General features: G+C 38.6%; 2 protein-coding genes across 7 annotated transcripts in view; both read left to right on the forward strand.

The window, feature by feature from the left end:
* The window catches only part of TEX15 (testis expressed 15, meiosis and synapsis associated), an 87,706-nt gene extending 84,693 nt beyond the window's left edge, over window positions 1-3,013 (forward strand). For all 6 annotated transcript variants that reach the window (XM_050802400.1, XM_050802403.1, XM_050802402.1 and 3 more), the window contains one exon: window positions 1,258-3,013. In XM_050802400.1, coding sequence (XP_050658357.1) covers window positions 1,258-1,295 — 38 coding nt within the window. In that variant the 3' untranslated portion in view covers window positions 1,296-3,013. The remainder of the gene's footprint in view (window positions 1-1,257) is intronic.
* GTF2E2 (general transcription factor IIE subunit 2) overlaps window positions 1-13,677 on the forward strand; it is a 381,513-nt gene that overhangs the window by 115,804 nt on the left and 252,032 nt on the right. The window lies entirely within an intron of this gene.

Raw genomic sequence — 13,677 nt, forward strand, 5'->3', positions numbered from 1 at the left:
ATCTTTCCCTTTCTTCCCTGCCTCAGTAAATGACTTTACACAGGGCTAGAACTTTTTCACCCAAGACAGAACATACGGAAAACAATAAAAAGACGGGGGAAAAGGCCGGACACGGTAGCTCACACCTGTAATCCCAGCACTCTGGAAGGCCAAGGCAGGCAGATCACTTGAGGTCAGGAGTTTGAGACTAGCCTGGACAACATGGCGAAACCCCGTCTCTACTAAAAATATAAAATTAGCCAGGTGTGGTGGCACATGCCTGTAATCTCAGCTACTTGGGAGGCTGAGGCAGCAGAATGGCTTGGACCTGGGAGGCGGAGGTTGCAGTGAGCCGAGATCACACCACTGTACTCCATACTGGGCAACAGAGTGAAACTCTGTCTCAAAAAGAATAAATAAATAAAAGGGGAAAATGTAAAGAGGAACAAAGTCTATGACTCTGCTTTTTCCTTTTTTATTAATTTGATATCATTGCTGATGCTGTAATGATAAACACCAAGCATAGTAGATGGGACAAACCTATGAATTAAAGTGGACACTTTAATTTCTGAAATAGAAAATCTTGATTGTAATTGTTTCAGAAAGGTTCTCATAGTTTGGGCTTTCTTTTGTTCTTAATAGTTCAGCTATATGTGATATTTAAAAAGATAGCTTTGGAATCAAGTCCAGCTATGACTCTCAATCCTGTTTTGTTACCTCCTTGGTTATATTAGTCCAATTAAAATAAAAGAAAAAGAAATAGTCATTTACTTATATCCAAAAGTCACTCTAAAAAAAATTAAGGAGGTAGTTGCAATGTTATAATCACATCTTTGAGTTAACATGATTGTAAATATTCCACAGAAATCTCCTCTCCCACTTACAGGAACTGCTTTCTTAAAAATGTGAAAATCTCTTGGACCCATTTGTCGCTATATTGTTTGTGGTGCTTGTATTCAACACCAGAAAATGGAACTAAAGGACAGTGCTCGAGTGAGCCCTGTGTCCCAGTCACATTTTGTCCTTTATTACATTTAATTTCACAGCATACCTTAGAGAGATGCAGAGATGCTATTCTTCTACAGATGGGGAAACCACTCCTCAGAGAGCCTTAAATAATTTTCATAGGATCTGATGATCCTATGGCTACTTAAGGGCAGATAAGCACTTTGATCTCTTTAGCTGTAATTTAAACTCAGGTTCTTTCCACTATACTATCATGTACCATTAGTCTAAATTATTTGTTTATTTAAATCTTTGTGGTGTTTTGTCTTCCAGCTCCATGGCACCAAGAATCCTTTCATCCACAACACTGAAAATAGTCTTCTGTCTATTGAAATAAAGAAGACATAACAAGTTTTTCCAAATTTTTTTTACTTATATATTTTTTAACATTTAACAATTTTTAATGTGTGTAAATGTGGTAGGAAATATAAATCATATGGTCCTTTGTAAAATATACAAATAATCTTAACACCTATCACACAGGACATCAATTTCTAACTTCTGATATACCAGAATTATTTCCATGCAATTATAAGGGGAGGGTAATATGATCAAGGTTAAGCAATAGTGGTAAAATCTTTAAAACTAGATTCTTGCTTCTGATATGTTTCAATACATTGTTGATGGCATTATGCCATTTGAGCAGAAAGCAGGATTTTTTTTCATTAGTCATCAAACCAAGAATTTTATAATGCTTGACACTTTATTATATAATTTACAATTCTATGCCAGATATGGCAAATTCCTTCAATTTCAATATTTTATAGTTTCTACTAGTAAAATATTTTTAATAAGAAAAATTGGTTTGCATACTCTCAGTGTTTCCTTGAGGAGAGATTTTTAAAATTTTTATGTTGGAAGCAATTGTAGTTAATTATATTTCAATGCTGTTTTCTACAAGAGCCATTTCCAGAAGATTATTTTGTTTTGGGATTTCACAATTTAAATAGTTTTTTAATGACTTTTTAGCAAATAATAGAGAATAATGTTTATGCTTATGCAGTTAGTCTTTTTTACAGTAATTTAAGCAATGTGGCACAAATAGTTTTTTCGTACTCTTGTCATAGATTTTTCTTTTTAACCTTCTGCAAAAGTAAAAACTCTCTTAGTAATAATCATCGTAGGGCAACAGGATATAGTATGTAACTGCAGTCTTGAGCGGTCTCTTTTCATGTATTACCTTTCCTGCTCAACAGCTGTTCCTGTTTTCTGTAAGATCCTAGTCAGATAAAGTCCTCACAACTGGATAGACCTTTCTCGAGGGTTAGCCCTAAAATGTGACAAGAGAATTGGTTTGGCCAAATCTCAACAAATAACTAGCAAAGCTTCAGTGTTTTTGCAAACTTTTTATGTAAGCAAACTTTTTGTGTTATCTGGCACAGGCCTTTGAAAAGACTATAATTCTACTTTGTTTAGTGTAGAATAACTAATTTTTCAATTCAGAAAGACTCTGCAGGATAAGCCTCTTTATACTCACTTAAACCAACTAGGATGGAATTCAGAATATCTAAGCTGCTTAACATACAGACCTTTTAAAAGGGAAGGTCAAGCAAAGAACTGTAACTGAAAGAAATAAGAGATTTGAGAAGACAATAGAGTTAAAACAATATTTTTAAAACATTTATATTTTGTCCATGCAGTTTTATTTGTAAATAGTCTGTGAAAATCAGAACTCCTGAACAACTTTGAAAGCAGTAATATTAACTGGTATTCAAAAATAAATAACAGCCAAAAATGAATAACAGCCATTTGATTTATGTTTCCCTCAGTCATTTGGTTTATGTTTGGTTATAGTAAAATGTTATGGCATTTGTTGTTAATACTACTACTAATATGTAAACCAAAAGTTAAATATTCTAGTTAAGGACTCTTCCTTTAAACAACTTCCAGATTCCGTTGACATTGTCTTTGTGATATTTTTATTTCTTGGGTTTTAATTTTTCTTAAAGACTTACCTAAATATTCAGTTACATTTTTTAAAAAATCTGTACTTGACAGAATATTTTAAAATTGAATATTTTTCCCTCAAGTGTGTGTTTTGATTCTAAATGTTAGAACAAATTAAAATTGAGCAAATTTTATAAGCAAAACCTGTTTGTAAATATTGTTAAAGAAGAATTATTTGAATAAACTGGATTCCTTCTAATTTCAGGGTTTTTTTCTTTTGTATTTCTTGAATAATAAGCATAAATATGGGCCAGGCGCGGTGGCTCACGCCTGTAATCCCAGCACTTTTGGAGGCCGCAGCAGGTGGATCACCTGAAGTCAGGAGTTCGAGACCAGCCTGAGCAATATGACAAAACTCCATCTCTACTAAAAATACAAAAATCAGCTGGGAGTGGGGACGGGCTCCTGTAATCCCAGCTACTCGGGAGGCTGAGGCAGGAGAATCACTTGAACCCAGGAGGCAGAGGTTGCCGTGAGCTGAGATCGTGCCATTACAGTCCAACCTGGGCAACAGAACAAGACTATCTCAAAAAGAAAAAAAAAAAAAATGTGAGTGGTCCTTGGTTTACACATACCCATTACATTAAAAACAATCCACAAGGAACTGACCTCATGATGTTCTTAGTTCATTTTCTGTTGCCATAACAGAATATCACAGGCTGGGTAATTTATAAGGACAAGAAGTGTATTTGACTCACAGTTCTTGAGCCTGGGATGTCCAAGATCTAGGGGGCTGCATCTTGTGAGGGCATAAAATGGTGAGAGAGAGCAAGAGATTGAGCTCATCCTTTATAATGATGCACTGCCACAGACTAGCCCATTCCCACAATAACGGTATTAATCTATTCATGAGGGCACAGCTGTCATGGCCTAATCACCTCTTAAAGGTCCCACCTGTTGACAATGTTGGCATTGGGGATTAACTTTCCAACATACGAACCTTGGGGAACACATTAAAACCATAGCAATTAGATAACTAAATAAACTGCTGGAGCATCTTTTCCACCCCAGCTGTGTTTGCCTTCACCTCTATCCCTATTTGCTGTCACTCTTAAAAACTACATTACAGCTTGCAGTTTCATATGACAAGCCAAAGTCCCTGCCCTTATACAGTTCTCATTCCAGTCAAGGGAGACAAGTAATACATATATAATTAAGTAATTTCGTATCATGAGAAGTGATATGTTAAAAAAGAAATAAGTAATGGACTAGAGAATGGATGACACATAAGCTGAGATTCAATGATGGCATCTTTGACAAGCATTCATGAACCTAGCAAAGTAGGAGACTATGCCTCATTTTTCCAATAAGATTTCACCAAAACGATATTTTGGTAAGATTATATAAATCATTAGAGATATAGATGAAGTATTATAAATGTCAATTGTATGTTATATAAGAACATTGTAGAATCTTTTTGCATATGTTTTGTAGGATAATTTTGTCCTCTCCGTCTTTGACATCAATCTCTTGGTCATCATTAGAGACTTCTTTAGCTCTCTGACTGTGTTTTCCAAAGCATGTCATCCTGTTATCAAAGTTTGAAATAATGTGCTTTTTTAAAAATGTATTTTAAAAATCTGTGTGTAGATACATGCAAAACTGCTATTAATTGAGGTCATTTCAAACTAGTATCTTCCCCAAAGACATTACCTAGAATAATGGTGGCTTAAGGCTTCAAAATAAGATTAAGGTTCCATACCCTTTTCAGTGGGGTAGTTTTAGAGGGGAATATAACTTATATTCAGGCATATATGGTATTTTTAAACTATTTGTTGTTGTTGATGCTGTTTTTGAGGAGTCTCACTCTGTCACCCAGGCTGGAGTGCAGTGGTGCGATCTTGGCTCACTGCAACCTCCACCTCACGGGTTCAAGCGATTCTCCTGGCTTAGCCCCCTGAGTAGCTGGGATTATAGGTGTGTGCCACCAAGTCCAGCTAATTTTTGTATTTTTAGTAGAGATGGGGTTTCGCCATGTTAGCCAGGCTGGTCTCAAACTACTGACCTCAGGTGGTCTGCCCGCCTCAGCCTCCCAAAGTGCTGGGATTACGGGCGTGAGCCACTGCGCCCGGCTGCTATTAAATGTTTTTGCAGGCATAGTTTGCTTTCAATTCATATAATATTTATATTGCTTGAATAACATGGTAAACTCACAATTATCCATGCAGTCTTTAAAATAGTATTGCGGAGAAAGGTAAGTTGTTGATTCCTTTAAGATCAGCGTTTTAAAATTAGTTTTGATTAATAAGATTCTAAGAGCAGCAGCTACAGATTCCTACCTAGCAATAGCTAATAAAACTGGGGAATTAAGGGGTTATTGATTACTGATGCAATGTGGACAGTAAAATTTTGTAAGAATATAAATCCTACTCCTTTCTTGTTCTGTAAGCCCTGCTGTCTGCTTTATTATTACTTTCAAGAATTATTTATAAGAAATCTCCTTTGGGTTTTTTTTAATTTTATTTTTTTTTAGAGACAGGGTCTTACTCTGTCACCCAGACTGAAGTGCAGTTGTGCAATCATAACTCACTACAGCCACAACCTCCTGGGCTCAAGCAATCCCACCTCAACCTCCCAAGTGGCTGGGACTACAGGCACTTGCCAACATGCCTGGATAATTTTTAAATTTTTTGTAGAGATAGAGTTTTACTTTGTTTCCCAGGCTGGTTTCAAACTCCTGTTTCAAGCAATCCTCTTGCCTCAGCCTCCCAAAGTATTGGGATTACAGGTGTGAGCCACTGAACCCAGCCAGAAGACTTCTTTAAGATATCCTGTAGAGCCATTAACCTCAAAATACTGCATTCTGGCCAGACTTTGTGGCTCACTGCTGTAATCTCAATGCTTTGAGAGGCCAAGGCATGAGGATTGCTTGAGCCCAGGAGTTCAAGACCAGCCTGAGAAACATGGCGAGACCCCCGTCTCTACCAAAAAAAAAAAGAAGAAAAAAACTACATTCTAATTTATTGTCATGGAAAACACCATTTATCTTCGGATTCGTAACTTTGTATGTTCGAGACAGTCTTTCTCTGTGACCCAGGCTACAGTGCAGTGGTGCGATCTCGGCCCACTGCAATCTCAGCCTCCCAAAGTGCTGGGATTACACATGTGAGTCACTCTGCCTGGCCAATAATTTTTTTTAAAGACTATTTACCTTTATTAAGTAACAATTTAGGGCGTTGACAGGTTTCTTTTTTCAAATGTGAATGAGAGTCCGAATTGAGAAGATGGTCTAGCCAACTGAATATATTTGTTTAATTAAAGATTACAGCTAGGCGCGGTGGCTCACACCTGTAATCCCAACACTTTGGGAGGCCAAGGCGGGCAGATCACTTGAGGTCAGGAGTTTGAGATGAGCCTGGCCAACATGGCAAAACCCTGTCTCTACTAAAAAAAAATTAGCCGGGTGTGGTGGCACGTGCGTGTAATCCCTGCTACACGGGAGGCTGAAGCAGGAGAATTGCTTGAACCCAGGAGGCGGAGGTTGTGGTGAGCTGAGATCACGCCAGTACACTCCAGCCTGGGCAACAAGAGCAAAACTCCATCTCAAAAAAATATATATATGCAGCCAAGAATCATACGAAAAAAAGCTCAATGTCACTGACCATTAGAGAAATACAAATCAAAACCGCAATGAGATACCATCTCACACCAGTCAGAATGGCTATTATTAAATTAAAAAGTGAAAAAAAAATTAACACATAATGGCGAGGTTGTGGAGAAAAGGGAACACTTAATACACTGTCAGTGGAAGGATAAATTAGTTCAACCATTGTGGAAAACAGTATGCTGATTCCTCAAAGAGCTAAAGGCAGAACTCCCATTTGACCTAGCAATCCCATTACTGGGTATGTACCCAGGAAAATATAAATCATTCTACCCTAAAGACACATGTGAATGTTTATTGCAGCACGATTCACAATAGTAAAGACATGGAATCAACCTAAATGCCTATTAATGACAGACTGGATAAGGAAAATGTGGTACATATATGGCATGGAATACTATGGAGCCATAACGAACAAGATCATGTCTTATGTGGGAACATGGATGGAGCTGGAGGCTATTATCCTTAGCAAATTAAGGCAGGAACAGAAAACCAGATACCACATGTTCTCACATATAAATGGGAGCTACATAATGAGAACTCATGAACACAAAGGCGGGAACAACAGACACTGGAGTCTACTTAGGGGTTGAGGGTGGGAAAAGGGAGAGGAGAAGAAAAGGTAACTATTGGGTACTGGGCTTAATACCTGGGTGATGAAATAATCTGTACAACATACCCCCATGACACAAGTTCATCTATGTAACAAACTCACATGTACCCCCGAACCTAAAATTAAATTTTAAGTAGATGTTGGCCACAAAAAAACATTGTTCAGATTTGCAGTGATACAAAGATGGAAAGATAGTTCTTGCATAAGATTGATTAGTAGTCTTTTTGAAACACCTGGCAAACGATAGTAAATGCTGTATGTACAAGTCTGTTGTGCCAAACCAAGCCTGGTGTGATAAGGGCCCTGCCTAGAGGGTGGCCATAGGAGTGGAGGATTGGATTCTAGAGGCATTTGAGAAGGAAAGAGTTGGCAGGATTTTGTGACTGATTGAATATAAGTCATAACAGAGAGGAAAGCGGCCCAAATGACTCCTAGGGCACCATAGTTTATGTTTTTAGTGTATGAAGAAAGAATAATTTTTAAAAACATAACTTATTCTTCACCAGAACTTGATAGTTTGAATTTATATACTTTGTTCTGTATATTAGAAGGATAATAAAAATTGTAAAAAAAAATTTAAAAAGGAAAGTAAGGAGTTAATTTCCTTAGCAAATTATGAAAGCATATAAATTGCATGCATTAAAAAATTATCATATAATATGGCAACTTAAAATTCAGTTGTATTTATTTAGTTATTTATTTACCCTGAGACAGGGTCTGGATCTGTTGTCCAGGCTGGAGTGCAGTGGTGCAGTCATGGCTCACTGCAACATTGAACTCCAGGGCTCAAGCAATCCTCCCACCTCAGACTCCCAAGTAGCTAGGACTTCAGGCTCATGCTACCGCATCCAGTTAATTTTTAAATTTTTTTCTAGAGACAGGGTCTTACCATGTTGCCCAGGCTGGTCTTGAACTCCTGGCCTCAAGTTATCCTCCTGCCTTGGTCTCCCAAAATGTTTGGAATACAAGTATAAGCCACCATACCTGGCCAAAATTCAACTGTTTTAAAAAGTGTTATATAAAACTCAACTGTAGTGCTAACCAGGACTGTAAATGTCATAAATTCAGCTGTCAAAAGATTTATTAAAGCTGGGAGCAGGGGCTAAAAACTTTTATTCTATTATAAGAGGAATAAAAAAGAATGACAAATATTGGAACCTTTTTAGTAGGTTTATTTTTCACAGTGATAAATAGGCATAGCAATTCTGAAACCATTTTATGTGTATGATAGAACTGAACAAAGGAGTAAATGTCATTTGATGTTTTGGGGAGTCAGAGGTCTCATTGTGGAAGAAGGAAGGATAAGGAAGAATCTTCAAAGGGATGGAGATTTCAAAAGTAAGATATCAGTGCTGGGCACAGTGAATCATGTCTGTAATCCCCCAGCACTTTGGGAGGCTTGAGGTCAGGAGTTTGAGACCAGCCTGGCCAACATGGTGAAACCCCGTCTCTACTGAAAATGCAAAAATTAGCGGGCATGGTGGTGCATGCCTGTAATCCCAGCTACTTGGGAGCTAAGGCATGAGAATCGCTTGAACCCAGGAGGTGGAGGTTGCAGTGAACCAAGATCATGCCACTGCACTCCAGCCTGGGCAACAAAGTGAGACTCCATCTCAAGAAAAAAAAAAAAAGATATCAGTATAAATTAATCCCCCTTGAGTATTTCACTAAGTACTAATCTATGCATTAAGATAATTACCCAGACCGTGTGGGGAAAGAACCATCAGGAAGCTTTGGTGAAACAATCCCCAGGGCTCATCTAGGGCTGGGAATAGTGTGCAAAGGGTAGAAAGGCCTTGTAATATAGAAAACATACAGTAGGGTCTTCAGAAGGATATCATCTTAGTATGGGGCCACATTAGCCCTTGACTAAAAGCTGTTCTGAACCCTCCTCCTTTAAAAAGCTCAAAAGCAAGCCTTGCCTTGAAAAAAACCAACTAATTCCAAGTAATCACACACGAGAACAAAGCTCAACACTACTTAAATAACCACTACAAAATTCAGCAATCAACAGTGTAAAATTCATAGTATCTGTCATCTAATCAAACATCACTAGGCAGACAAATGACACAAAAATACGACCCATTACCAGGAAAATAAACAGTGAAATGATAGAAATGATGAAATTACCAAACGAGGATATAAAATCAGCAATTATAAATATACTTCATATATCAAGAACATAGAGGCAAATAGGCCGGGCGTGGTGGTTTTATGCCTGTAATCCCAGCACTTTGGGAGGCTGAGGCAGGTGGATCACCTGAGATCAGGAGTTTGAGCCCAGGGTGACCAACATGGAGAAACCCCGTCTCTACCAAAAATACAAAATTAACCAGGCTTGGTGGTGCATGCCTGTAATCCCAGCTACTTGGGAGGCTGAGGCAGGAGAATCGCTTGACCCTGGGAGGTGGAAATTGCAGTGAGCCAAGATCGCACCACTGCACTCCATCTATTTGCCAGAATGGGACCCCCTGGCCACTCCTAGGTAATTTTTCAAGCAAGGCATTTTTTCACTCCAAACAATTGTTAATAAAGAAGAAATGTGCAGTGGATATTGGCTAAACTACTACTAATCTGTGCTATACCAGTACTATCTCAAATGAAAAATATGGTATCCAAAAAGCTATATATGGTATCCAAATCATAATGAAAATATAAATATACCTTTTAAAAGAAAGAGTAGATGAAGCAAATATTGAGGCCTGCCTTAATGGGGGGCCAATCCTAAGCGCTGAAAACAATCCTTTCAGTCATACTGCTAGTTACCATTTATTCTTATGACCCCTGCTACTTTCCTCAAATTTACTTAAATATTTACTGAGCACCTACTCTCTATAGATGTGTTTTGATATTACAAATCTAATATACGTATGTATCTTGTGGTCAAGAGATTTATAGTCTAATAGGAAAGAGGAGAAATGCATGCAAATAACTAACATGAGATAGAAAGTATGTGGTAGAAAAAAGGGACTGATCCAAAGGTATGAAATTTTAAAGTGTGCAGAGATGAGTTTCTTCTGGTATAAGAGCAAGGATAAAGGGCTTCTTGGAAAAAAAAAAAATAGTCCTGACACTTGTCCTTCAAGATTGGGAAAGATATCCCTACATGGTGGCTTACATCTGTAATCCCATCACTTCAGGAGGCTGAGGTGGGCAGATTGCTTGAGGCTAGTTCAAGATCAGCCTGGGCAAGATAGTCAGACCCCAGCTCTACAATAAATTAAAAACCCAGCATGGTGATGCATATCTGTAGTCCCAGCTACTCTGGAGGCTAAGAAGGGAGGATCACTTGAGCCTGGGAATTTGGGGGTATAGTGAGCTCTCATCAGGCTGCTGCTCCCCAGCCTAGGTGACAGACTGAGACCTTGTTTTTTTGTTTTTTTGTTTTTTGTTTTTTGTTTCTGTTTTTGAGATGAAGTCTTGCTCTGTTGCCAGACTAGAGTGCAGCAGCGCTACCAAGGCTCACTGCAGCCTCTGTGTGCTGAGTTCAAGTGATTCTCGTGCCTCAGCCTCCCAAGTAGCCGGGACTACAGGCGCCTACCAGCATGCCCGGCTGATTTTTGTATTTTTAGTAAAGATGGGGTTTCACCATGTTGGCCAGGATGGTCACTATCTCCTGACCTTGTGATCCACCCACCTCGGCCTCCCAAAGTGCTGGGATTACAGGCGTGAGCCATCACGCCTGGCCTCAAGACCCTGTTTATTTAAAAAAAAAAAAAAAAATTGGACAGGTTTATTTATATACATATATATATAGAAGAGAAAGAGAAGCATTTCATATGGAAGTAAAGCATGAATTAAAGGATGGTGCCAAGAAAGTGGGGGGCAAGTGAGAAAATAGTAACTGATTGAATAAAATAGATTAAAGCATTTCCCAAAAGTTATTGTGATGCGGCAATAAAGTGGCTATCAGGAGTGAAGTGACTAAAGCTTCTTCTGTGGTGGAGAAACTGGAGCCTTTGCTGTGACTGAGAAATCAGTACCTGAGCTGTGTGTCAGTCTTTAGAAAACCATGGCCTCAGCTTTTTGAAGGCCTGTAGTGGCTCCTGGAACTGATAAACGACTTCAGTCAAGTTTCAGGACACAAAATCAATGTACAAAAATCAGTGCCATTTCCATACACCAATAACATTCCAGCTGAGAACCAAATCAAGAACACAATCCCATTTACAATAGCCACCAAAAAAGTAAAATACCTAGGAATACAGATAACCAAGGAGGTGAAAAATCTCTGTAAGAAGAACTACAAAACACTAGTGAAAGAAATCACAGATGACACAAATGGAAAAACATTCCATGCTCATGGATCGGAAGAATCAATATCATTAAAATAGCCATACTGCCCAAATCAATCTATAGATTTAACACTACTATCAAATCACCAATGTCATTTTTCACAGAATTAGAAAAAAACTATCTAAAATTCATATGAACCATAAAAGAACCTAAATAGCCAAAGTAATCCTAAGCAAAAAGAATGAAGCTGGAGCCATTACACTACACAACTTCAAACTATACTATAAGGCTATAGTAACCAAAACAGCATGGTACTGGTACAAAAAACAGACACACAGACAAATGGAACAGAATAGAGAACTCAGAAATAAAACTGCATACCAACAGCCATCTGATTTTCAACAAAGTAAACAAAAATAAGCAATGGGGAAAGGACTCCTTGCTCAGTAAATCTTGCTGGGATAACTGGCTAGCCATATGCACAAAAATGAGACTGGACCCCCAGCTTTCACCACATACAAAAATTAACTCAAGGTAGATTAAAAATTTAAATGTAAAATTTCAAACTTTAAGAATACTGGAAGAAAACATAGGAAACACCATTGTGGACATTGGCCTTAGGAAAAAAGTTATGATTAAGTCCTCAAAAGCAACTGCAATAAAAATAAAAAATTGACAAGTGGAACCTAATTAAAGGCATCTGCAGAACGAAACAAAACAAAAAACTGTCAACAGAGTAAATAGACAACTTACAGAATGAGAAAATATTCACAAACTATGCATCTGACAAAGGTCTAACATCCAGAATTTATAAGGAACTTAATCAACAAGCAAAAAACAACCCCATTAAAAAGTGGGTAAAAGTCCAGGCATAATGGCTCATGCTTGTTTTTTATTATTATTATTATTACTATTATTTGAGTCAGAATCTCACTCCATCATCCAGGCTGGAGTGCAGTGGCATGATCTCAGCTCACTACAACCTCTGCCTCTCAGATTCAAGCAATTCTCCTGCCTCAGCTTCCCAAGTAGCGGGGATTACAGGCACCCACCACCACACCCAGCTAATTTTTGCATTTTTCATAGAGACAGGGTTTCACCATGTTGGCCAGGCTGGTCTTGAACTCCTGATCTTAGGTGCTCCACCTGCCTTGGCCTCCCAAAGTGCTGGAATTACAGGCGTGAGCCACTGCACCCAGCCTATGGCTCATGCTTATAATCCCAGCACTTTGGGAGGCTGAGGAGGGAGGATTGCTTGAGGTCAGGAGTTTGAGACCAGCCAGGACAATGTAGGGAGACCTTGTCTCTATAAAAAAACTAAAAATTAGCTGGCCATGGTGTCACATGCCTAGAGACCCAGCTACTCAGGAGGCTGAGGTGGGAGGATCACTTGAGCCCAGAAGTCAGAGGTTGCAGTGAGCTGAGATTGCACCACTGCAGTCAAGCCTGGGTGACAGAATGAGACCCTGTCTCAAGTAAAAATAAATAAATAAGTAAAAATAAAATCAACAACAACAAAGTGGGCAAAGGACAAGACATGAACAGACACTTCTAAAAAGGGGACATACAAGAAGCCAACAAACATGAAAAAATGCTCATCATCACTAATCATCAGAGAGATGCAAATCAGAACCACAATAAGATACCATCTGATATGATTTGGCTGTGTCCCCACCCAAATCTCATCTTGAATTCCCATGTGTTGTGGGGAAGTAATTGAATCATGGGGGCAGGTCTTTCCCGTGCTGTTCTCCTGATAGCGAATAAGTCTCACAAGATCTGGTGGTTTTAAAAAGAGTTTTCCTGCACAAGCTCTCTCTCTTTGCCTGCTGCCATCCATGTAAGATGTGACTTGCTCCTCCTTGCCTTCCACCATGATTGTGAAGCCTCCCCAGTCATGTGGAACTGTAAGTCCAATAAACCTCTTTCTTTTGTAAATTGCCCAGTCTTGGGTATGTCTTTATCAGCAGTGTGAAAATGGACAAATACACCATCTCATACCAGTCAGAATGGTGATTATTAAAATGTCAAAAAAGCAACAGATGCTCGCAAGGCTGCAGAGAAAAGGGAGCACTTATACACTGTTCGCAGGAATATAAATTAGTTCCACCACTGCAGATGTTTGGAGATTCTCCAAGAACCTAAAACAGAACTACCATTCATCCCAGCAATTCCATCACTGGGTATATATCCCAAAGAAAATGATTTGTTCTACCAAAAAGACACATGTACTTGTATGTTCACTGCAGCACTATTCACAATAGTTAAGACATGGAATCAACCTAGGTGTCCA

This window comes from Macaca thibetana, chromosome 8 (assembly GCF_024542745.1).
Source record: "Macaca thibetana thibetana isolate TM-01 chromosome 8, ASM2454274v1, whole genome shotgun sequence".
NCBI classification, from domain to species: domain Eukaryota; kingdom Metazoa; phylum Chordata; class Mammalia; order Primates; family Cercopithecidae; genus Macaca; species Macaca thibetana.